The 25,062-nt window shown below is 47.7% G+C and overlaps 10 protein-coding genes across 10 annotated transcripts; 7 read left to right on the plus strand and 3 right to left on the minus strand.

The window, feature by feature from the left end:
* Positions 1–157: 157 nt before the first annotated feature.
* N7518_010079 (uncharacterized protein) lies at positions 158–601 on the plus strand (the record flags this gene model as incomplete). The annotated part of the gene is made up of 1 exon (XM_057191005.1): positions 158–601. One exon carries the CDS (start codon positions 158–160, stop codon positions 599–601), a length of 444 nt encoding a protein of 147 aa, XP_057037141.1.
* Positions 602–1,858: 1,257 nt separating this feature from the next.
* Positions 1,859–2,656, plus strand: N7518_010080 (uncharacterized protein; the record flags this gene model as incomplete). The annotated part of the gene is made up of 1 exon (XM_057191006.1): positions 1,859–2,656. The coding sequence occupies one exon, from the start codon at positions 1,859–1,861 to the stop codon at positions 2,654–2,656; it is 798 nt and encodes a 265-aa protein (XP_057037142.1).
* A 2,036-nt stretch (positions 2,657–4,692) lies between these two features.
* Positions 4,693–6,688, plus strand: N7518_010081 (WD40 repeat domain-containing protein; the record flags this gene model as incomplete). The annotated part of the gene is made up of 5 exons (XM_057191007.1): positions 4,693–4,742; positions 4,793–4,809; positions 4,863–5,011; positions 5,114–6,607; positions 6,662–6,688. 5 exons carry the CDS (start codon positions 4,693–4,695, stop codon positions 6,686–6,688), a joined length of 1,737 nt encoding a protein of 578 aa, XP_057037143.1.
* Positions 6,689–7,427: 739 nt separating this feature from the next.
* trpE (anthranilate synthase TRP2) lies at positions 7,428–9,196 on the plus strand (the record flags this gene model as incomplete). Its single annotated transcript, XM_057191008.1, has 4 exons — positions 7,428–7,439; positions 7,526–7,674; positions 7,757–7,830; positions 7,890–9,196. 4 exons carry the CDS (start codon positions 7,428–7,430, stop codon positions 9,194–9,196), a joined length of 1,542 nt encoding a protein of 513 aa, XP_057037144.1.
* Positions 9,197–11,418: 2,222 nt separating this feature from the next.
* On the minus strand, positions 11,419–11,760 carry N7518_010083 (uncharacterized protein; the record flags this gene model as incomplete). The annotated part of the gene is made up of 2 exons (XM_057191009.1): positions 11,419–11,526; positions 11,602–11,760. 2 exons carry the CDS (start codon positions 11,758–11,760, stop codon positions 11,419–11,421), a joined length of 267 nt encoding a protein of 88 aa, XP_057037145.1.
* Positions 11,761–13,227: 1,467 nt separating this feature from the next.
* On the minus strand, positions 13,228–14,411 carry N7518_010084 (HNH endonuclease signature motif containing protein; the record flags this gene model as incomplete). Its single annotated transcript, XM_057191010.1, has 3 exons — positions 13,228–14,037; positions 14,093–14,301; positions 14,405–14,411. 3 exons carry the CDS (start codon positions 14,409–14,411, stop codon positions 13,228–13,230), a joined length of 1,026 nt encoding a protein of 341 aa, XP_057037146.1.
* A 995-nt stretch (positions 14,412–15,406) lies between these two features.
* On the minus strand, positions 15,407–16,814 carry N7518_010085 (uncharacterized protein; the record flags this gene model as incomplete). The annotated part of the gene is made up of 2 exons (XM_057191011.1): positions 15,407–15,818; positions 15,880–16,814. The coding sequence occupies 2 exons, from the start codon at positions 16,812–16,814 to the stop codon at positions 15,407–15,409; spliced, it is 1,347 nt and encodes a 448-aa protein (XP_057037147.1).
* Positions 16,815–17,382: 568 nt separating this feature from the next.
* Positions 17,383–18,493, plus strand: N7518_010086 (uncharacterized protein; the record flags this gene model as incomplete). Its single annotated transcript, XM_057191012.1, has 3 exons — positions 17,383–17,624; positions 17,677–18,130; positions 18,188–18,493. 3 exons carry the CDS (start codon positions 17,383–17,385, stop codon positions 18,491–18,493), a joined length of 1,002 nt encoding a protein of 333 aa, XP_057037148.1.
* A 1,331-nt stretch (positions 18,494–19,824) lies between these two features.
* On the plus strand, positions 19,825–20,169 carry N7518_010087 (uncharacterized protein; the record flags this gene model as incomplete). Its single annotated transcript, XM_057191013.1, has 1 exon — positions 19,825–20,169. The coding sequence occupies one exon, from the start codon at positions 19,825–19,827 to the stop codon at positions 20,167–20,169; it is 345 nt and encodes a 114-aa protein (XP_057037149.1).
* A 3,697-nt stretch (positions 20,170–23,866) lies between these two features.
* Positions 23,867–25,047, plus strand: N7518_010088 (rhomboid family protein; the record flags this gene model as incomplete). The annotated part of the gene is made up of 2 exons (XM_057191014.1): positions 23,867–24,258; positions 24,333–25,047. The coding sequence occupies 2 exons, from the start codon at positions 23,867–23,869 to the stop codon at positions 25,045–25,047; spliced, it is 1,107 nt and encodes a 368-aa protein (XP_057037150.1).
* Between the last annotated feature and the right edge of the window lie 15 nt (positions 25,048–25,062).

Here is a 25,062-nt window from a genome sequence, read left to right on the forward strand (position 1 = left end):
CACTTTCCGATCATTTTCATCTTCCACCTCATCGATCTACTGCAGCTCTACTTGACATTGAGTCTTAGCTTGAAGAGAAACGCCAATACCCAGGTATTTGCACCAAAGTTTATTACATACCAGCACTATCTAAATAACATATTTTCGATACAGAGCCATGAGTATCAGCGAGACTGAGCTGGTGGAACAGCTGTTCCTGGACTTCACTGTGCAAGAAGTGCTTCAAAAGGATACCAGGGGATTTCCGATCGTAGAACCCTGGGCTAGCGAATACGTGAACGCCATACGGGAACGCAGATTCGGCGACGCTGTGTGGGCACGCTACCATATCGACGGTGGTGTGCATGGTGGCATAATTGAGGACACAAACAAGACCGTTCTGCAGATGATCGAGGAAGATGCACTGGGTTACAGGGTGGGCGATCCAGACCTGTATGCAGAAGCGCTCTCATCCGTCTACGAGCGTACTAGTGCCTCGGATGGACATCGTGATGTGATTGACCTCCTTACCCGCATTGGAAATCAAGACATTAAGGAGCTACGGGCTCAAGCCCGGGCTAAACATCGTGCTGAGCTTCTAGCTGATGAATTGGAATTTTAATTGTCATGTAACGTGCGACTCATTGAGCTGCTTGGATTCTAGAAAGAAACCCTCGAGCCAGGTTCTTCTCGACATATTCTACCATCAATTTTTCTTCTAGGGGGCTGTACACAGGTGCTTGATCTACATACACTGTCATCGACTCCAAATGTAAAGCTGCCGTGTCATCCTTAGTTAGGAATCCTCGTGTCAAGTTCCCATTTCCCGTTGCTTGTCATGGCCCACAATCGGGGCGAAGCGCATGCATGAAGCGAAATAGCGGCATACCCGACAGAGCTAGACCTTCAAGGGCTGGATTATGATGATCAGAGTCACCAGACGCGTTGGGAGAAACGCAAGGCCTGTCTTATTATATTTATCCGACACGACACATTTATTCCAATCTCAGAGTGAACGCAAAATGCTTCTGCCTTGGATCCCCATAATATGATAAGGTTTATAAATTAAGCCTGGGGCAACGTACTGGGGCCAAATGTTTCTGTTATTGTGTGGCTTAAAGCCGCTAAGCAATGCCAAGATCCGGTTTAAGCGGCCGATCATGATCGTTTGTCTTTTTTAAAATATACATTTGGATGATCGGCATTATAAGGCTTTCTTACAGTAAGCAAGAGGGCGGCACGGCTTTGTTGTGGGAGCATGATGCCCACTATCTGGAGAAAACAGCGCTTTTTGGCTTTGAATATGCTCAGATGGTTGCATGGCTACATTAGCAACTCGACCAACACTACTATGCGGGGGTGAGGCTTCTGTCCAATGGCCTAAGCTTACAGTTGTAGTGTCTCTCCCACTTACTCCTTCCGGTATCTCACAGCTTATATTTTCTTTTTATGTAACATGATAGTTTTCCCTATTTTTGGGGAATCCTGCGGCATCCTCCTCGTATTTTGAAGGAATGAGACAGAAACAGAAAAAAGTACATCAGTCAACCAATCGACAACTGATCCCACTGCCTCTAAGGTAAGCATTGCGTTTGAAGGATTGGGGTCTACTGCATAAGCCATGCAATGTAACCTGAATCCATGTATACACTACTGTCAGCTTCAGCTGATCTACTCCTAACAATCAGCTGTTTAGGGACCTTTGACCTAAATGTGCTGCTATACAGAATTAGATGAGGAGGCAGGAAATGTATAAATAACATTCAAACAACTGCTCGAATTTGGTTTACTTCTTTCCATCCCACTTCAAATCTCATTCTTCTTTGTTTGATCATCCCATCTTAAAAGAATATATACATACCTTTTCAACCTTGTCACTATGCGTTCGCTTTACCTCCTCGCAGCCCTCCTTCTAAACCAACGGGCCGCTATTGCTCTGAGTCTGAGCACCACCGAGCTTGTCGAACAGCTGTTTCTAGACTTCACCATCGACGAGGTTGTTCAAAATGACACAAGAGGGTTCCCTATCGTCGAGCCTTGGGCTAGCGAATACGTGAGCGCCACACAGGAGGGACGATTCGGCGACGCAGTGTGGGCCAGATACCACATTTCCGGGGATGTGGACAGCAGCACCGGCATCATCGAGGGCACAAACTTGACCGTTCTTCAGAGTATCGAGGAAGACGCACTGGGCTACAGAAGCTCCGAGCCAGAGCTATATGCCAATGCTCTCTTGTTCTACGGCAACACAAGCAAGACAGATTCGCACACCGACATCGTCGACCTCTTCACGACTATCGCTCAGCAAACTCCCGAGGAAGCCCAGGAAAGCCTCAACAAACGTGTTACATACGGCATTAAATGCAGTACGGGTAACCTTGCGTACAAGTCTAGCTGTCTTTCCCTTCTTCAGTATATGTCCCAGTCGCGGTCGAACATTGGCAACCTAAGGAGTGTTTACACTTACAACTCGTGCAATCTCAGGGTTGGTCCTTATCATGGTTCCTATACCGATCTGAGCTATTACACTGCCCACTCCGTTGCGCGATTGATTGAGGACCAGTGCACGTATTGTCCTGCGTGCACTAACAATTTGAGGGTCTCGGGATACTCGCCCAAGAACTCTGGACATCGTAAGGTGTGTCTGAGCAGCAAAAGGACGGGGTGCTCGCCCTAGATCTTGATTGAGGTGTTTGTTTGGAAGAACGAATACGTGCCTCAAGGTGTAATAAGAATATTGTAAGAAGGAATGCACGTTTGACTTCGGCCCGCATGGCCTGTCTTCTCTGAATCGCGGGGTGGTTTGGGGATTGAAGGAGGGGTTGGTGCCTAAGGAATGCATGTCTTAAGTATATTGTTAAAATGGCCAAAAATATTGTTTAAGGTTATGCCATAAGGCAACGGGTTCTGTGGATTGATTAATCTTGTTCCTCTGATTAATCTTGTTCCTCGATGAAAGATGAACGGGAAAAACGCATCGACCACCGACACCGCGTGGGTCTTTACTAGAGAAGTTGGAAGTGATGGCCATAGATATCATGCAAAGCGTGAGGCCATATCCACAAAACAGGAACAGCTTCCGTCGATCAAAATGGTCAATAGCGAAGAATGCCACGAACGAAGCGATGAACTCCGAAATACGGGGCAATTGTCCCGATAATCCCAGGTTTTGCTTGGACGGCTGTAAAGTACTCCGGTCACTTGAGTTTAAACCTGCAAGTCGAGACACAGCACAGAACGGTAGAATAGCTTCCATCCTGCATGGTGAAGATATCTTCGAAGGAAGCGGCAACTTGAGCGGTTTCCGGAGAGAAATCGACAGATGAGATCTCGCGTCGGATTTTCGATACATCGATTTCAATCTAATTCGAGTTAGTTCCTTTACGGATTGTTTTCCCTGGCCAATTAGAACGAGCCGGCGAGGTAACTCGGGGAAGAAAAATATGGAAGTGACCAAGACAAGGGACAGAGCAGCAGGGATTGCTAGGGAAACTATACATGACACGGACTGGTTTTCGATATGAGAGAAGCCAAAATTGATCCAGTAGCTCATGGAATAGCTACTGGTAATGGAGATACCATCGATCACGACATTCTTGCCCTGGTTGGTGGCTTTCGGGCACTCAGACTGCCATACGGAACCATGGTAAAGACCGTTCTAATGCCCATACTGATGATGATATGACCGACAAGCAATTGGGGTAGCTTGAACGAAGTGTAGGATAAATTCGCCGATGAATGTGAATATGCCCCTAATGAAGACGGCTTTCCTCCGACCGAGCGCATCATATATAAGAGAGCAGGATAGGACCAATGCATGAGTGTAAAGGAGGATACAGATTCCTTATACGACGGATGGATGAGACTTCGTGGATCCATGGTGTGGAGTGTCCAGTTTGGGTAATGTTTTCGTCCAATTGTCGAAGGACCGACTTGACGCCGAGCAAAAAGCGGCAGGGTTGAGCACTAAATCGGAAAGGGAACGCCAAGAAGTGAGGGAATCAATCAAGTACCTATGTACCTGCAAAGGGTGCTCGTGCTGAAATCCCCCGATATGTGGAGAACCCCATTTTAGGGGCTTAGCGGGAGAGTAATTTGAAGTCGTAGAAGTTCAAGGGTTGGAATAGCAGAGGTGTTTGATCAAGTTTAAATATCATGCAGATACCCAATGTCATATACCTTAAATAGAAACACGACTGGAGAGGAGAAGTTCGAAAAAAAGTGTGGAGAGTCGACGCCACAGGGAGGATCCAAAGTGGCTAGTGTGTGTTAAATGGACTTCTGCCAAACATTCTGGATCCTTTAATCTCAGATCTTCACTTTCCTCTCCCTCTCACTCTTTCGTCTCGATTTGAATACTCGATTTCTATTTCTAGGAGATTACAGAATAGCCTCTATTCTTCTTGATCCTCAATTCCACTTCTTCTTCCCTCCACTCTTTCACTTCCATTCCCCACCCCCCTCCCCGAAACTCCAATTTCTCCCTTGTCTTGGCTTTCTTTTCGATCTTCAAGACTCAAAAGTCTCAGATTCTTTGTGGAAAATACAAGCAAAGCCCGTTTTCTGTTTATCCGGAAGTTCCCACCCCCTTCCGGCCTCGTGTTCCGTGTTCCTGAAGCTCGCGCATCGAAGCCTCCACTTTAATTTTCATCGGCAAAACAGCTCTTCTCTCTCTGGCATGTCCGCGGCCCTTAGCTAGTCGCACATGTAATCATGGCACAACCTGACCTCACGTCGCATCACGTCAACTATTTAATATGGAGGTAAGTACAATATAACCCATGCATCTCCTGCAGCGCTAATATCCTTCGAGGTACCTCCAAGAAGCCGGTTGGTCACATTGCCCCCTTTGCCCCGTCCAATTGACCTCTAACTCGACGTAGGCCATGGCGATGCCGCCGTGTCTTTGCAGCGCGCGTGGTTCCCGGATCCGCAGACTCTCCCATTTGCGCCTTACATTAAAACCCATGCGCTGGTGTCGCTGGTCCAGAAGGGCCTGCAATATCACGAAATGGAATCCTCCTTGGACAAGGTATGTGTTTCAATTTGAACGGTCCTTACGCGCCAAACGGAAAAAATAATCTACTTTTTTCTGGTTTCCTCAATTGAGAACCAAACTAATGGCGATGCACAGGAGGGCAATCACAAAAGCCTTTCACCGTCTGATTTTTTTTTCGGACCAGAGCCCTTTGAAATTGGAACTAAAACTGGATCGGCGGAAAGTCGCGATGAGGCGGTCGGCACAGACCCAGTTTCGCCGGGTCAACTTGCGCGCGACCGCCCGGTGAACGGCCATGCCGAGTCCGGAAAGGACACCCGAAAGGACGAAACTGATAGCGATGAATCCATGGAGGACAAGGCGCGAACTGAAAGTCAGCCAAATACTCCCGATCATATGGATGAGGATGGTGATGTCAGCATGGCCGAGGAGATTCCCGAACTACCGCCCACTCTGCAAAACGGAGAGAGCTCTTCCATCCAGATCGCCCCCGCCAAGCCTATCGATTTGACCCCGGACACCGCCTTGCTGAATCTGGACCATCACGTGACCCACGTTGTATGGCGCCCTCTGGATCCCACTGTGGTAGTGGGAGCTGGTGACCTCTTTTGCAGCTTGTGGAAGTTGTCAATGTTATCGGAACCTGTGCAGAAGAAAATTCTCGAGCTCAAGAGGGGTGACACAAGTGTCTCGACCGTAGCATGGGATGCCATTGGTGATAAATTGGCTGTCGCGACTTGCACTGATGACAGGGGCACTATCACCATGTACAACGTCAATGGAGATGCCGTGGATTTACTACCCGAAGTACCCCGCCTCATCACGGGCTTGCACTGGGCAGCGGGTAGCTCACAACTGATCGTTGTAGCCTCAAATCATAACGTATCGGAACTCGCGCTTTGGGACGACAGCCGCCGACCAGATGTTTTCCCGCAACCTCAAATAATTGAGAACCATATTTATGATCTCGCATGGTGTGGACGCAATCTGGCATTCGCTTCAGGCGAGGGTGCAGTCTATCAATGCGAAGTGGACAACAGCATCCGCTTGGTCAAGACGTTTCCTTCTCCCAAGGATAACGCGACTTGGGAGTTTATTCGTTGTGTCCAAACCGAGTCTCACTCGGTTGCCATCGTGGCTTCTGGACTGAGTGCTTCAATTTGGATACCCACCCATGACATTCTTATCCCCAATGCCCACAAGGACAGAATCACCGGCATTGACATCAGCTCTCAATATGACTCTCGTCGTATTGAATTTGCTTCTTTCTCAGCGGATGGTAAGGTCAAGGTTTGGCATGTCAACCTCGATACAAAGGACTACACGAGCATCCATCAGCTGAGCCTAGACTCAAACCCCGCTGTTACCGGATCTTTCTCCCCCGATGGATATGCTCTCGGTGCTGCTAGCAAAGACGGGCTCTTTATCTGGAACACTAAACAGACTGGCGGTAATCTCATGTCTACCTGGACCGCAACTAGCCCCGAGGTGAAGAAAGAGGAAGCCGACCGCATGACCAATGGACACAATGGACACCATGAACAGAATGGCTATTCAAAATCAGATCCCCATCGGGCCCTTTCCTGGGATGCAGATGGAAAACGACTGGCCTATGGCTTCGACAAACAGGTAAGCTCCCTGGTTACCTGTATCAATTCTCCCCATACTGACGGATGTCCGAAGATGGCTATCATCAATTTGCAGCGATGACAGAGTGGGTTTGAAACAGCCACGTAAAACTCACGACTCATGCCCTGCTTGAACTAATCCGACAATCCCGCTCGAAAAGCCTTCTCTTTCCCTCGAAGACACATCACCCTTCATAGTTTTCCCGATTTTCTTTTTTACTTTTTGCCTTCTGTGAACATACATTTGTTTTTAGAAAATGCATAATGGCATGCATTGCTTGGGACCGGTTTGGGTGGACACGGCGAATAACATGGACCGGCGATGGTGGACTCTTTCTTTTGCCTTTTTTCCCATGGCCCATCTCAGGTGGACTCTGTGATTTCTAAAACTCACTGTTAGTGTCTGATAATCAAGGAAATACCCCGATTCTCCACTGAAGTGTTTGTATTTACAATATAGGTACATCCTACAGTCCCGACGTCGCTAGGCCTTTATCGATAATCGATATGTACCCCTCGACGCTAGTCCGCTTTTGGCTGCATATAACCAAACGCCGGCACACTTGTGAGACGTGTAAGCTTTTCAAGGTCGCGCGAGATTTGGTTTTCAGCTCATACATAAGAAGCCCTAAAATTTATATCACCATTGCTTATCTTGTTAAACCTCCGAGGTCGAATCCGATACATGCAGGCCGGGGCGCATTCCTGCACGCGGCGGCCGTCAATACATACATGTACCCACCCACAGTGAATCATTTTCCCACCGCCCATTCAATCCTTTCTCTTGACTAGCATCGTCGATATCAGCCACTTATAACAACATGGCAACTGCTGTAAGTACACGTCCGTCTTGCTACTGGATTTCTCCACTGTTCGACACCCCCGAGATTTTGTTTCCGCTCATTGACCAATGAGTCAGATCGCCACCATTCCGTCCCTCGAGACGGCGCGAGAAGTTATCTCAAAGTCGAGGAACTCCGAGTACCCTCCCAACCTACTTCCTGTCACGGCTTCGATTGCTGCCGACCTTTTAACCCCGACATTGGCCTACTTGAAGATTGCAGAGAAGTGAGTCATGGGGTTCTTTCCAACATTCGCGATAAGGCGGGGACATGGGATGCTGGACAAAATCGCTGACACGCAGCGATAGCTCGCGGTTGTCATTCTTGTTTGAAAGTGCTGCTACCACAGAGACCATTGGGCGATATAGTTTTGTTGGCGCAGGTGGGTGATATCGAGAGTTTTTGGTCCGATTCCATCGCTTACCACTTCCTCCCATACAGACCCCAGAAAGGTCATCAAGACCGGCGAGGGCCATGGTCCAGCAGCAGATCCCCTCCCATACCTCGAGGATGAGCTTTCTCGATTCCGCGTCGCGACAGTACCTGGGTTGGTCCTTCCGCCATTGACCGCCGGAGCGATCGGATATGTTGGATACGACTGTGTTAGATACTTTGAGCCCAAGACGGCGCGGCCGCTGAAGGATGTCCTCGGAGTGCCGGAATCGTTCTTTATGCTCTACGACACCATCATTGCATTCGATCATTTCTTCCAGGTCGTCAAGGTTATCACCTACGTTCCAATTCCCTCGGCGGATGCCGATATCGAGGCCGCATACCTCAAGGGCCAGTCCATCATCCAGAAGACAATTGAGAAGCTACTCCAGGACCGCACACCACTTCCGCCCCAGGGCCCGATCATTCCGAATCAGGAGTATACATCCAACATCGGACAGGAGGGATATGAAGGTCACGTCAACCGATTGAAGCAGCACATCGCCAAGGGCGATATTTTCCAGACCGTCCCGTCACAGCGGCTATCACGGCCCACCTCTCTCCACCCATTCAACCTCTTCCGCCACCTTCGCACTGTCAACCCTTCCCCTTATTTGTTCTACATTGACTGTCAAGACTTCCAGCTTGTCGGAGCCAGCCCCGAGCTCCTGGTAAAGGAAGAGCGGGGGCGTATCATCAGCCACCCCATCGCAGGTACAGTGAAGCGCGGCAAGACCCCCGAGGAGGATGCCGCCCTCTCCGAGGAGCTCCGCAGCAGTCTCAAGGACCGTGCCGAGCACGTCATGCTGGTCGATCTAGCCCGCAACGACGTGAACCGGGTCTGCGACCCCACAACAACACAGGTCGACCGACTGATGGTCGTGGAGAAGTTCTCACACGTCCAGCACCTGGTCTCTCAAGTTTCGGGGGTATTGCGACCCGGTATGACCCGATTCGATGCATTCCGGTCTATCTTCCCTGCTGGTACAGTCTCCGGCGCACCCAAGGTGCGCGCCATGCAGCTCATCGCCGAGCTGGAGGGTGAAAAGCGCGGCGTCTACGCTGGTGCCGTTGGATACTTTGGATATAACAGCGCGAACGAAGATGGCTCAGCCGAGATGCCCGGTGCGATGGACACATGTATTGCGCTGCGCACTATGATGGTCAAGAACGGCGTGGCGTACCTCCAGGCTGGTGGTGGTATTGTCTTCGACTCGGACCCCTATGATGAGTACATTGAGACGATCAACAAGCTCGGTGCCAACATTGCGTGCATCAAGGGCGCCGAGGCGAAATACCTAAGCATGGAGAAGTAATGGACTTGGAGATAAGAATAAAAGCACAAGCAAATTGGTTATGTTTTTCTTGTTAGCAGAAGCGTCGATCTGGGAACATCATTCTGGCCACAGACTCTCTATCGCTGGCAATAATCGGATTGGAATTCGGTTTTATGTGATTTTCATAAAACCATACCCAATTTATCCCATGTCACTCTGATATATACTCCCAAACCCCTAATTTTCTGTGTTGGACTACTAACACTTCATTCGGAACTGGGCTTCACCGCCCGTTTTTATGTTGCATAGCATAAAAGATCTATACATTTGTGGTCCGGATGATTGTTTGGCCTGCCAATGACGCAAAGATAATTAGATGTGCAGTTAATATCTGGGCATGGGTGCACTGCCTTGTTCATTTACATCTAGAATATAGGGACCTGTGAAAACGACGCCGAAAATGACAGCCTCTGGTGCCAGAAACGGCCGCCTTTCCACCCGTAACTTAGACGGCGAGTCGCCGCCTGACCGCCCGCTGCCCTCTATTATGCACCCGACCAGGACTGTTAGTCATCATACACTCTTGCTTTTGTTGACGCTCGACTTCAACGATTATTCCCACTGTTTCCACTGGCGACCAAAAAGACGCCGAAAATGGCTCTCCTCTGCATACAAATCCAGGCCGCCTTCAATTTTGCCCAGCCTGGTCGAGCTGCTATAAGATACTTCGTTTGCCCTCCCCCCGGTGGCTCTTTCAACAACCTTCCCATCCCACCTCCGCTGCCTCGATCGACCTCTACACACCTAATTCTCAAGACTCCTATCATAGAATCGAAACCTTGACCTTTGTCTCTTAATTCTCCCTGTGGAGACTGTATCCGCCCCTCTAGCTCAAGTTGATCACCAGTTCTGGACCGATCCAATCCTTTGCGAGGAAACGTAAGCCAGATTGCAGCATTTCTGTAGTCTCGGATGGCTTCCTCCAAACTTCAAGCCAAGAACACTGATAGGAATCGCCGTGGTCGAACGGTACTGGCGGAAGTGGGTTTAATCTTGATGAAATGAAAGCCTTAGGGCTGGGCACTAATACCAGAATAGATATTACATTCAATCGAACCATAACTACGTGGACTATCTTCTACTAGAAGACCAAGCGATTTATGTGAACTTTTTTGACTGGAAGTTTAAGATATCGCGAAAGAAAGCACTTCAATCATACGACGAATACTGGCGCCGCCTTTATCAATACTTTAAGCTATTCGCCCGCCGTAGTGTTAGTAACGATATTTATAAGCAGATACAACGCGTACAGTTGCTCTTTCTATTCTAAAGGGGATTGAGCTAAGTAGAGCATAGTTTCTTAATAGTAAATTCCCGGCTAAGCGCAAAATTTCTAGACGAACGAAAGATAAGAATACTCTAGATATAGATGTCTTTTGTGTGATCTATCGGTATCATTGGGTATATTCGCGGTTTTTTTATCACAGGAGTATAAATGTCCAATTTACTACCATCCAACTCTGGTCAGCTATTACTAGGACCCGACCCGGTATCTTACTTCCACAGAATACCTCCCTACCTAACGACTCCTCTCTGAGCAAGTGTAAACAAAATCCCACTTTTCAGAGTGATCTTCCGAAGCACATACCCGTAACAGAGCTTCTGGACTCGGTCTGCTACTGCGACATTAAACTCTTCTACCTACGCGACCCTCAGAACAAATGTAACGTTCTCTGTGCGGTGATAGAGTTTTATAACTTGAAAGGTCGGCTGGAAGGTAGACGGCTTTGGGCGCCAGTATGACAGTCACCTAGGAGGATTGCCATGTCCTGGTGGTCATTGGAGACCACGTCAACTGCGGTATCCAAGTTGTACTCCATTTTGTACCCCCGGTCGGGCTTATGGGTCACATATTGGCGCTGGATCGATCTGCTCATTTTAATAACGGATTTCGATGCGACCACTAGGCCGACCGTGAAAGCCGGGGAGTTTTTGATATTGGCGTCAGTTTTCAAGGTGAGGTTGCCCAGCTTTCTGGTATACAGTTGTCCAACGAGTGGGATTATTCCTTATACCACCATTATTATAGGTAGGTTGTATACCCAACCGAGTGGTACAGGGTCTGGGATACGTGTAGCTCGGACGTATCCATTTTTGTCGAAGTCGACTGGGAATCTTTCTCCGCGCTCTATAGCAGACATATTTTTAACGGCTAGATAGACACCTTCGTCACTCAGCTTCATACCGCGTGGTGGCGGAACCTATTCGCCGTTTTGGTCGATCTCGTTTTGGATGTAAAGTGGTGCTTCTGCCATCTCAGCCGCGGTCAGGACTTTGCCAAAGTTAGTCGGGGGTTCTTCGCCTGGGCTCTATATTGTGTGTCCAGTGTAGTCGGCGTCGGCGTCGAGTCTTTTATCAGCTTCTCTCTGCGACCATTCTATTACCTGGGTATACTTGTCTTCGTCCGCGGTTGTGTAAGCCATATCAGTTTTAGTTATAAGGTCTATTAGCTGTTTAGTGTGAGCCCTTGAGCCCGGCTTCGTCCTTTTGCTGACTGGCCTGGTATTATCGTCGGCCAGTGAGTTCTTGCGTTTAGTAGGCATGTTGCAGTGTGTTTTGTTTAAATAAAGGAAGTTGTATGAAGAGGAAAGAGAAGATTTTAAGGGATAGGTAGGTATAAATAGTGTCGGGGAAGGTATATAGGTAAGGATTAAGTAAGCTTAAAGTAAGAGCTGTAAGAATTGTTTGCTTGTTGTATAAGCTTGGTTGATTGTGTAAGGAATGCATTCAAATATCTCCCGTAAAAATGATTAATGTTTCTGAGTTAGGATTAGTTGCGACTACCCCGCTGGTCGTATTGTTCGAACCAGCTGGAGTAGCCCGGCTCTAAAGCCGAAATCCATTGATCATTTGTAGCTCTACGGCCCACGAATCTAACAAGGTATTCAGTTCTCTGAGCTCTAGTTCTGTCTGCTCTCGGGCGTCTAACGTTCCGAGTCCGCTTACTGATGACTGCTTGTATAGCTTGGGGCCCTATCTCTGGCAATTGAGCTGGCTCGGGGGTTCTTTCCCAGAGATCTTTACCGGGTGGATCTAGCTCTAGGTGTTCAATGTTACATGCCAGGTCAATCAAGGAAAGAGTGCATTGGGTTCAAAATTCTAAGCGTAAGGAAAAAGGGAGAAAGGGAAAACTATCTATGAGGGTGCTCCTCCTTCTTATATCCTTTCTGTTTGCACCCAGTGCAAAACTCGACATTGCTTCGCTTAACCTGTTTGCCCTTCTTGGAAGGAACAAGGGAAGTCGTTCCTGCCTCGATCGTCACATTCAACGCTAATAACTGGGTGAATCTTCTAGGAACTTGGGAGATCGAGTTTGTATACTAGGGATCCAACTCGTTATAAGACTTTGAACTTGCCTACGAATCGTTGGGCTAGTTTTCTCGGCAGTCCCTGATTGGCCTTGATGTCGTATCCGTGTCCGAGTCGTAAGTAGACAAAGTCGCCTGGGTTGTACCATTTCCGGATGTGGGACTTGTCGTAGTAATTTTTCATTACTATAGCCGTATAGGCCAAGCTGTGTTCCGCGTCCAGTCTAGTTATAAAGTCTTGGCTGGTTGCGAAGGCTTGCCGTATTATATCTAGTAGTTGCTTCAGCTCCACGCTATATATAAGCTTGTGTGGCGAATAGCCGGTAGAGGTATTAGCGGAAGAGTTAAGCGTGGCTTGTAAGAATGGTAGGGCTTTGGCCTAATTGCTGGTCGGTTTCTCGTCGTCTAGGTCGGCTTGGAGAGTTTGTTATACGTACCAATGTCGAATTATTATTTCGATGGTTTGGTTCGTTCTCTCTGATTGGCCATCGGCTTAGGGGTGGTAAGCTGTGGTGTAAAACAATTCGACACGTAATAATATGAAGATGCCCTTCTATAGACCTTGAATGAATTTCGGGTCTAAAATGGTAAAAATAGTATGATTGTTAAAAGGAACAGAAGAAGCCGAACCCTCTCACCAGGTCAGCCCTATTCAGGAGTCGTGGCATCGTCAAAGATACAACAGCAAGAAAAAGGAACTCGTTACTCAACGAGGTAGCTGGATGTGTTGTCGTCCTCCAACGACAGATTCTGCAACTTTGATGGAGACAATGATTGGATAGAGGAACGGAAGGGTGGCCTATTCTCATCAGACATGCGCCGTCCTCTAACTGGCGTTCTAGGACCTGCGGGAACGGCAACAGAGCCTCCGTCGGACTCGTAATCGCTGTCTTCGTCCTCGGCAGGCCCCTGCATCGCAGCGATGCGGGACAAGTTCCACTTCAGTTGCAGTAGTTCCATCGACGGCAGTGGCCGCTCCTTTGCGTTGGTGGTGGACATCTTGAAAACATAGCCAGAGACGATCGGCTTGAGTGTCTCCGTATGGAAAAGCACGTTATTCATCCCAGGGCCCATACGAGGTTTATAGTATGGGTCGCTAAAGATGTGCTCCTGGGTCGGTACAAGCTCGGTCTGCTTGATGTGAATTGCCGATGGTCCATCTTTGACAAACGGAAGCCAGTGGAATGCGATATGCATCTCTGTATTTGTAGCATTAATCCACACAGGACGGAATGCGATCGAGGCGCGGTCCCAATATTCATGGGTTTGCATTTCAAGGGTGATCAAATTCGACACTCGCTCAGTTCCGATCACATCCCCTGTCAGCAGCTGTGCCTTCCATTGATCAACACGGTCTTTACCCCAGAATGCATCAAGCCACGCCCAACAATCCTGCTTGGTAAGGTGACGGTTGGTTGTTTGATTCAGCTTGTTGGGTACAATGTGTGCTGTTTGTATGGTAGGCTGGCCACGCTTGGTTAACACACATTGTTTATTATCCCGTACTAAGCTCTAAAAATCGACGAGATCAGCTTTGTTTCCTCTTTGATCTCCTTGAAAAGCATACTTTAAACCTAGGGTCTGCCTCGCGCTGCGGCAAAGTACCAGCTGGGGAGACCGAGCCACGGGGCCGAAATATCGGGACCCTTGGCGTTGAGCTCCCAGTGGTTCCGTGCGTTGAGAGCACGTTGGAACGAACCGTCGCTAGAGGAGGAGAAGCGGGCGTAGCAGCGGAAGAAGATGAATAGACGGACTCCCCCCCCCCCCCCCAAGCGACTAGAGATTAAACCATTTAGTGCTGTGTATGTAGATAAACGTTTCTTTGTTTTCGTCATCGACCAGGATCTTCTGTGTTCCCTCGCTTTCTGTATCGACGTACTCGCCATAATGAGAGCCGAATTTGAAATGAATGACACGTAGAAAAGCATTCGTCGCTGCGAGGAGGAAGACACTGTAGATAGAAACACGTGTCAACAATTGCAAAAGAGGAGCAATATAATGCCACAAACCCAATGGTAGACTTACTCTTGCGGAGGGTGAGCTCTTAGTCAGTGCTATCTAACCATATAAAAAGGAAAATGTAAGGATAAGGTAAGGATAGAGTATATGTAGTCAGTTCAAGGACAGAAGCAGATCAATCTGCCGACCACTTCGCAGCATGCTGATCCTGCTCCACTGGCTGAAGCTCCTCTCCCCCTCCTCTCCCTCCACATCTTCCATACTCAACATGAAGAAAAGAGAAGAAAAGATTCAAATAACAAAAGTAAAATCTTTGTGGTGAATTTGATGTTGACGATGTTGGTCCAGTGGTGAATTAGTCCGTGGAGGCGTTGACGGAAGAGTTCGAGTTAGCTTGCATGAATGGTAAAGCTTCGTCCTTTTATGGTGGTTGTGTTATTGGCGGCCTGTTGCGCGTACTGCCAGTTCGTTCGGCATGGTAATAAGCCCACTTGCTATGAGAATGTGTCCAATGTGTGCAGAGCGATGATGATGCCCATTGTGATGGTGTGTGAGAGAGAGAGAGAAAGAGAAGAGGGAAAGAGAGAAAGGCCAATAAATAGTCTATGTAGCTTCCGTGGTTGGAGTGGTTGCTCAGGAGATGGTCAACACATTTAAAAAGACATACAAGAGGCCCAGAAGCCATATGAGGTAGACTGTATGTAGTAGGTAGGAAATCGCAATGTCCGAAAATCACAATTTGGTGGGACACAATTAATAGTCAAAAACAAAAAAACATGTAACTAACTAAGGATAATGTAAGAAGACTTCATTTACCCCGACCTCTTGAAATCACCTCGCTAGGGCCTTTCGTTATTCATCTCACTCTCCCTTAGTGCACAGCCATCGATCCCATAGGCTACCTTCTGCCTTACTTAATCTCCTAGAAACTATCCATATTTGTATCCTGATCGCTATGGTCTTCCATGGGGGGGAGATCATCGTCATCTCCACTGGAGATAGCCTCGTCACTGTGGTCAACCTCGGGGCCATTGTAGCCAGCCTCAGGGTCACGGTCACTGCAGTCTTGAATAGCAGGTAATGATATGGTGTAAGGTTTGTCATGCCACCTTATTATCGCTAGAATATGACACAGCGCGGACTTTCTTCCCCCAGACGTCTGAAGATTAAACCATTTAGTGCTGTTCATGTAGATAAACGTGTCTTTGTTTTCGTCATCGACCAGGATCGTCTGTGCCTCCTTGCTTGTAGCATCGACGTATTCACCATAATGAGAGCCGAATTTGAAATGAATGACACGTAGAAAAGTATTAGTCGCTGCGAGGAGGAAGACACTGCAGATGGAAGCACACGTCAATAATTGCAAAAGGTGCCACAAACCAATGGTATATTTACTCTTGGTGCAGATGTGTTCGGTTTGCTCGCCATATCATCACCGCTTCGCCAAGGTACTGAGCCAGAGTCTCATTTGACACTACTGGCTTAGGTTGTCCCGTCCGCTCGTCAAAGTCGAGATATTTAAACGCCTTCTTCGCCTCAACGAGGGCCAGGTATGGTTTTACCATCCTCCAACCATCGGGCTGCCGGTCCATCATGCAAATCCCACCATCATCTTCTGCGCTAATATCATGGCCAGCAACGAGGATCGTAGCTTTTAGGCGTTCGACCCGCGGTCGTACCTCTCGGTTTCCTTCATCCTGTAATAGACAGAGGTTCAAAGCGAATTGAAGAAAAGACATCAAGAAGTGAACGGTCACTTCCTCGGGTCTACTTCGCCGAGCGTCATGCTCATCCTCGTCAAGGTCGTCAAGGTCAACCTCAAATTCGGATGAAGTGAGCTTCACGGAAGAGGAGGACCCTGGAATAGCAGATGTTGAATTCACGAAACCGTCTGCTTTTGGAGGTCGTCGTTCGCGCTGAGGATATGACCGCGGCTCGGTGACGACTTGAGAGCGGGTTACTCGTGCGAGTTGGACCCAAAAAAAACCACCTGGTAGGCGTAGAAGCTCAGAGTCCGTGCTTTTCAGAAAGTCGATTGGACAATCTGATATGAGAATTTTCGTCCAATAATGGTCAACACTCTGCGAACTCTGCCCTTCAGTATTACACAGTGGGCAGTGATTCTTGTGATCAGTTTTAAAACCCTCCAGAAAGGGCTTTTCTGGGAGAGTGAGCAGTCGAAAACCAAGCAAATGTCGGAATGACCATCTGCTAGCAGAACGCATCACTTCCCCTTTCCTTAGATGAAAAATAAGCCGTATGCCGCCATGCTCCTGAGACCGTCGTCCGAATTCGGCTCGGCTTCGAGCTGTATAAATCGGGATAGTCATGCTGATAGATATCGCGTCAGCTCATTTCTCAAAGAACGTTCGAGATGTGGAATATACATTTAGTTTCTCAATTTTGATGGTCATTCGAGCCTTCACGCTACTGCTAAGTAAAAGTGAGGGGGTTACTGAGGGGTAAATAATGGATGTTTGTTGGACCCCTGTAGTACTATACAAGGATGAGGCTGGAGCCTGGAGCTGTGGCTTGTGGCTGACGGTCCGCAGGGTGAGATAATTACCTAGTTACGCGTCGCGCGTCAAAAAAACATTGACCCAACAGCAGCCACTACCACTGCACCGAATTCGCATATTTCTAGGGGATTATCTTGATGAAATGTCAGATTTGCCTTCTTCAATAATTGGATCCAAGCGAAAGGCTGGAAACGATATTGCAAGTCCTCCAGCGCAGCGACCTCGTCCCTCCCAATGCGAGTCTTTTACCACGTACACACCAATGACAGTCAGGAGCCTACCCGAACCAGACTCGATTCAGGCAATCCTTCGTGATAATTGTGGGATACGCTTGTATGTACGGCCGATAGCATGGACCTCAAACCAACTACGACTTTTGATGTGCCAGTTCCGCCCCCAGAAGGAGAGGAGGCCGCAAAAACCACAAACACAACCAGCATCGCAAGATCCTGGTTTCCATAGGGGTAGGGCGGCAGATGGCGCTGTGCAGATAAAGCCAGTGGAAGGACGATACGATTGGGCCATGCGCGGTGCAAATAATCTGGCAAAGAGATTCACCCTGGAGACCAAGCAGGCAGCTGTTGAAAGTATACTTGATGCTTATGGTATTAATCCTTCAAAGTAACATATCCCGTTTTCCACGGCGTTGATGGTGCTGCTAACAAGCTTCTAGCTCTGATAACCTGCAGTTTTACTTTAATCGTCGGGCTGCTGCGAGACTCAGAACGGAAGGTGTCTTCTTGAACAACTCCGTGGCTCCAAACCTTGCCTATATCACGTTCGGTAAAATACAGTTACTTCGCGAGAAGCACGTGTCCTACAAGCCACCTTGCAAAAGAAATAGAAGCAACGACCCCGGTTTCCGTGTCTGGGAGAAAAAGCTGAAACTTCTTGAACCCCAAAATCCCGTCGAAGACCCATACATCGTGGCGATACTGATCGCTCTAGCCCAGGGGCAACGGCGTGCGCAGCAGCAGGAGTCACAAGGAGCAGATGCCGAAATCAAAACAGAGAATCAGACAAGTCATGTGGATGCAGATATCACCTCGAGTGCAAATTCGAGAACGGCTGGCTCGTGCTCACTAAATACAGAGCAAATGGCTCGGAAAACAGCGAATTCTTTCAAGGTATGTTCTGCACAATCTTAGATAGGTGCGCTATTTATTAAACCTAAGAAGGTCCAGGTCCTAGCCCTTTCTGGAATAGCGGCCACCAATTTCCTTTACGTTTACACCGCCAACATCGACTCTGAATTCCTCGAAAAGTTTGATGAGCCGTCGCACTACTCACCAAGCTGTCCGGTTACAATAACACATTCTCGTGTCCTATTGACAAGCCCAAGTATACTAAGGAAGATACACCGGCGGCTCTGCACTGGTTCCTGCAGCTTTTGCTCTCGCGATAAGGCACAAGATCCTACCGCTGTTACCGCTGTTGAGACGAAGCAGGAAGACAGCCCATCCCTGGTCACCAGGGTGGTACAATACTAGTGTCTGTAATTTTTACTTGTCGGGTGCTGCCTCGGACTACTTCTAGCAAGGGTTATGGAAAATCTTGACGAGTCTACTTTTGGGGCTGACATGTTGAAGGCCAGATTTGGTTGTTTCAAACAGAACGCATGCAATTATTGTCAGGATGTAAATCATGTGCCGGATGTTACAGTCTTAACGTCGTCGCTAAGGAAGCAGCAATATCACAGCTAGCATTCATTGTATGAGCTATTCTATTGAAAATGTAACTGGCTTTCAAATATTCAATGTATTCCCAATCCTAAGCTGCCTGCGAGCCCCGTTCATTCCAGCACTCGTCGACGAGCCCCACGGAACCACGAACAAACCCAACTGCGAATTCTCTGGGAGATGAATGGAGAATTTGAAAATCGTCTGAGCATAAGCTCGGAAGCGTTGAGATGGGCGGTTAGAAGACTCAGGGACTCATCACCTCGAGTCTGCAGGGTCAAAAGATACTGGGAGTGAGGGACCCATGGACCTTCATGTTGCTTATAGCACCAGCAATACGGCTTGAAATACAGCATCCATAGATGTTGCTAGGAAACATTACGCATATTCCCCAAGCCTCTAACCGAAGCACCAAGTGATTTCTGGCCTCCGCAAGGTTTGATTCCTTTTAATCTTCTCCGAAATCATCCCTCTCGAGTTCCATATCCGAAGTACATATGGATCAATTCAAAAGGAATGATCGTTTTTCTATCGATCAACTCGACTGGAACAAACAAGAGGAAACCCCAACCATCCAAGACCCAGTTAGTCAGGATATTCGTTCAATCATCTAAACCATTGCTGTAGCTAGCGTGAACATAAACCCCATTATATCGGCCTCTGCATTCCAGGAATCCATCTTCTGAATCATGCCCGGGTCACTGTTTGCCTTCTGAGCCTCCATCAAGTCTCCGAAATACGTAAGCTGCCTCCCAGGAATAGTTGTTTGTGTCGCGCTGTACTCCGCTTCCCACGCTTGATTCGTTCGACACTCCCAAAGGGAAGGGGAGACAATAATATTCTTCCGACGTGTCGCAAGGGATACCCGTTTTGGTGTATTGTAAATCAAGAGAGAAAGAGAAGAAGGGGGTTTATTCTGTTCTCTGAGATCATGTCTATCGTTTGTGTTTCGAGGATTTCGAGGATCTGTGTCGACTTGTGTTTCATAAAGAGCCAATTTGACCTTCCTCGAGATGTATCTCTACTGATGGCTTGGATGCGGAAGAACAAATCAGACGACGGAAGTAGTTTACTTTGCGCTCTCCGGACAATCGGCGTCGACTGGAGTTACCGAGGGCACTGAATACACCACATTGACTCCGATGGAGTTTGCCGATAAACACAAGGATATCCTCAAGGATGTTTCCAAGATCCTGGGGTGGCTGGCAAACGTGAGCAGCGTGGGCAAATCCGATATGGAGCAACTGAAGGCCAAATTTGACGACCTGAAACTCCAAGCGGAACAGAAACTTCCCTCGAAGGCTCTGGGTGATTGGAACCTGGAGGAGGTCGAGAGTATCTTTGAGATCCAGCCTCTTTCATCGGAGAATGAGGAGCCGGGAGATGAGTGGGACTTACGACCCATTCTCCGAGAGGAGTTCCAAATCCCAGCCACCTTTGACGAATTCTACGATTTCCTCAGTAAGTACCCGTACTGTGGAGACTAAGGACCGAGAACTTCGAGCGCTAATTAACTCGGAGTCCCCGATAAGTTGCATTCAAACAGAAACCGCACCCTGGTTCCTGTTTCACATCTACTGCGCTTTTGTGGCATGAAGCTGATATAGAAGCAGAACGAATTTGGAAAGCTAAGCCAGCTATCTAAATATTGTCATAGATCACACACCCCTTCTATGAGAGCTATGTATGTTCTTATATCCTACGCTTCGAGAGACTCACTCAACCGTACACTACGGTGCTTCTCCTGGTTCCTAATTACGAGGCTCAGGGGCGAGCTTGAATCTATATTTCTGTATATTGTACTTTTGATTTATTCGGACGCACTCCAATTGGCTGAGATGTGCAAGGATCTAAACAGGCCTTCTACGTTGAGCTTTAGTATCTTCCGAGATTCTATCAATTTCCACATCATGCACATGAACAGCTGTTCATGAAAGTAATAGTGGCTGCATCTTGGACCTGTTGAAAGGGAAGCTTCCACAGTATGCTGAAATAGGGCCGCTCGAGCCTCCATGTGCATAGAGTGGTTATGACCAATTTTGCTTAAACTCGAACCCTTGTTTTAGTACAAAATCATTCACCCCGATCACTGAGTTGGTCTGACTACTAAACCAAATACAGTGGGGTTTAATAAGTCTGTTCCCACCCGCATTTTCACCCATGAACATTGAAATATATATATCTACATATCTATGCATAGCACCACCATACTTTACTCAATTTACTTCGAATAAAACAGGGTTAAACCCTATGCCAATCTCGGGTAAAATTTAAATTTAATATTTTGTATAATACCCCTTTGCCTTCCGTACTGCCATATATCTGCGCCCCATACTCAAAATCAATGAATCAATCTTCGACTGCGGAATAGCATCCCATACTATCTTTATATACCTTTTGAATACTATCTAATCCTCCTCAGACCTTCCTATATATATCAGCTTAGGAAATAACTCAAAAAGTTTAACCTTTAGCTACCGCTATATAGGTTTAATTGGGTTTAAATCCGGTGAGTGCGGCGGCCACTCCTCTATATATATCCTGTGAGTTTCAAACCATTCCTGTGTGATTTTAGCAGTATGGATCCGAGCGTTATCTTACTGAAAGATAGAGTAGGGTCGATAGAATGGAAGTAGACCTTCTTCGAGAGTATCTATATAGGAAATAGTAGTATATCCTATCTTCTTCGATTCTAGGTTAATAATATTCTCCTGCCTTATAATAATCAACTCTGATCGACCACCTAACCAGATTATACCCTAAACCATTTGTGAAATATCTTTAACGTATGCCTTAGCATTCATAAGATCTTTTCTATAGCCTTCTGACCGAAAGCGCCAATACCATTGTGGTCTGCAGTTTATTGTTTATTATATAGAACACTCATCCGAGAAGACCTAGTTTTAAACGTTATTTCTAGACTACTCAGAGCGCCATTTTTGAATAAAACGATATCGTCGTCGAGCTAATTCCTTTCCAATTGGAATCTTCCTTTTTGTCCTATATTTTAGAAGACCGGTTGGCCTTAAAATGTTAATAATAGTAGAGCGGGATAGATGACCAGGTATAGCACAACTCAGCGTTTTATAGGACTAAAAGGGGTGCCGGCGGGTGAGTATAAAAAGTAAATAGCGAGTTCGATCACTAAAGATCCTCAGGCGACCGGTTCGAGGGAGAGATTTAATAGTATTATGTTCTTTGAACCGTTTCAAAGTATTATAAATCGTTCGGCGGGAGCACCTAAAATCGAGTGCTAGCTTTGACTAGGTAATACCGGCCTGATAGCTATAAATAATAGCTAAGCGTTGTGCTAGGGATAGCTCACCTGATTTTGTACGACCTAAACCAAGAATATCCTTGGTTAATACCATTGGGGGGTGTGTAGGAAGAAGAAAAAAAAACACGATGGTTGTTGGGGAGATAGCAAGTGGGGCAGTGGGAACAGACTTTTTGAACACTATGTATGTACTGACATCCGTACCAAATCCAGAGTCGAAGGATCAAGACATGGGTTTCACTTAGCGGGGCGAGGAATATGGATAGCACCTCAAAGGAAGGGACCTGATTCGCAGATACCGTATTTGGTTTGCGAGAGCTCACTTTCAAAATTTGGACCCTGTCTCTGAAAAATCTAGGTCTAGCTTTCTTACAAGGTCGCTTTACTGGGGGTTTACCGGTTCTCACACTCCACATCTACCGTGGCTTATTCGAATCGGAACCCAGATAGCTAGGCACCAAAGTGATCAGAGTAACGTTTGATTAAAGGTAAGTTGGGCTACTGGGTCAGCCCACTACACTAATCCCTAAAGGGCATTAAGTTGCCTAATTTTGCCAACGAAATGGGAATGGCAAGCTGGGCAGGACAATATTCTCGACTATTACACTTTGCCATCTATCGTATAAAGAAAACAAATGGTATTAGATCAGGTCTAAAGGAAAAAGGAAGAAAAAACCACATTTCCTTTGATCTTCTTATTCTATCCTCTTTATTGAAGGCAAAGACTGGCAAAAGAACTCCGTGTGGATTGGGGGCGAGTCTTATTATAGGCCTCCGCTATAAGAAGGATAAGTTCCGCACTTTGGCCAGAATACTGTGTCCTTATTTTATCTTCCTTCCATAAGCCTCCCTCTCGATGACTATAGGAATACTCCGTTTGCCGACTCTGGTCCTTGCAATCTTTTGTCTGGCACTCATTGGTCAAGCTCAAGCTACGGCCTGCGCTGCTATGTGCGAAAAGCAGCCACGGAGTTGTCCGTATGGTCAGGTAGGACCTCTTATTATCAACTGACTCAACGATATACTAACTATTTTCTCAGAAGGCCTCAGGATTCGAGGTTTGTCTTCTAACTAACCGATCTTTTGCACCCTGTACAATTTTGACTCGGTTTGTCTACGCAGGGCTGCTGGGGCTGCTGTCGGCCCTTCTAGTGCCAATACACGATGAGAGCAACGATCTGTAAGTTAGCTAAAAAAAAGCATGCAATCAGCCGCTAATTTCATGAGCAGAACGAGCCTTGACATAACCCTTCCATATATAGTTGGCATCGAGATGTTCATGACTTAGCGAAATATATCTACGATCGCAAACACTGGCCACGGAATCTCTAATGCCTTCCGTCCGGCTGTCCTACCATATAGATAGTGAGAACTCTGTATATATAGAATATTCATCTGAAAGCACATATGTTCTGTTCATACATACTACTTTACACTCGTAAACTTCAACACAGCACTGTAGTCTGCATATTTCTTCCGGGAATTAGGTTTAATCATGTTAAATCCATTAGAGCATTCTGAGCTTTCTTAAGATTCAAGAACGCTTAGCACCTCTCTCTCTATCTCACCACTCTTTCAGGCTTCTATGGCCGTCCGGCTCATGCCTGTACCCAGCTATTAGCCCTTGAGGCTTGTCATTCCTTCAATTTAGTCTAGAACTGAAAACAAAAAAGCAGAGAGCAATAAAAAGATGAATAGTATGTGGTAAATAGTAAGGAAGATGAGGTAATGACATGGAATATAAGTTGACATTAATCAAAAGTGACGTGGATGTATGTAGAAGTAGAAGCGTCTCGCCAAACAAACATCGGGAGACTTCCGCCATCCGCTCTCCACTAAAGTCTCCCACCTCAACTTTCCCCATCTCTACGGCCTGTGGCGTCTTGCAGCTCCAAGCGAGCTTCAATATGTCGCTCCGAATCAACCTTCCCCCTGCTACTCGAATCTGTCTCGTCAGCCTTCTCACTCTTTCCCTACTCTATAACATTGCCAGATGGCGGCAAATTGACACCACCGGCGGAACACCGACCACATCGCCTCTCGTCCCCTACCTGACGCTCGTCCCTTCATTCTTCTTCTACTACCCCTGGACAATCGTCACGGCCACCTTTGTCGAGCAGAATATATTTACCGTCCTGTTAAATGCTGCCACCATATTCTATGGCGGCAAGTACCTCGAACGCGCGTGGGGCTCGCGCGAGTTCAGCAAGTTCATCGCAGTCGTCGCCGTGATCCCCTGCATTGCCATCATCCCAGTCTACCTGATCTGGGGCGCAGTGGGAGGCTCCTCAAGCAGAGCGTATGCACCCCCAACACGAGCACATCGATCACCACCCTATACCAAACAAACACTAACCATGTAAAAAAAAGCAGTCTCACCCAAATATGCGGCGGCGTCTCAATCCAGGCCTCCTTCCTAGTCGCCTTCAAACAGCTCGTCCCAGAACACACCGTAACAATCTTCAAAGGAATCATCAAAATGCGCGTCAAGCATTTCCCCGCCCTCTTCCTCCTCCTAAACAGCATTAGCGGCCTCGCCATCGGAACAGACACCGCCGCAGTCCTCTCCTGGCTCGGAATCCTCACCAGCTGGACCTACCTCCGCTTCTACAAGCGACAGCCCGATCTAACCGGCACCTCGAACGGCACAGGCATCAAAGGCGATGCCAGCGAGACATTCGCATTCGCCTGTCTATTCCCAGACGTAATGCAGCCGCCTGTCGCCTTCGTCGCAGACCAGATCTACGCTCTGCTAGTCACCGCTAAGCTCCTGACGCCGTTCTCGGCGGACGATATCGCCTCCGGTAACGAGCTGGTGCTGGCGAGAGGCGAGGCGGGCTTGCCCACGCTGTTGAATAATCAGCGTGGGGCCAGGGGCGCCGGTAAGCGCGAGGAAGCGGAGCGCAGACGGGCTATTGCGCTTAAGGCTTTGGATCGCAGGTTGCAGGCTGCCACTATTGGGCGCGTGCAGTCGCCTGGTTTGGGGGAGCCTAGCTCGTCGATGCCGCGTCCTGCCACGCCGAATCCGACTGCGCCGGCTGGGCATAGTATGCTGGGGGAAACGAGTTACAATCCTGATCATGCTTGAGTGGTTCGAGTGCCC

The sequence above is a fragment of the Penicillium psychrosexuale genome, assembly GCF_028828465.1.
Source record: "Penicillium psychrosexuale strain IBT 29551 chromosome Unknown utg000006l, whole genome shotgun sequence".
NCBI lineage: Eukaryota > Fungi > Ascomycota > Eurotiomycetes > Eurotiales > Aspergillaceae > Penicillium > Penicillium psychrosexuale.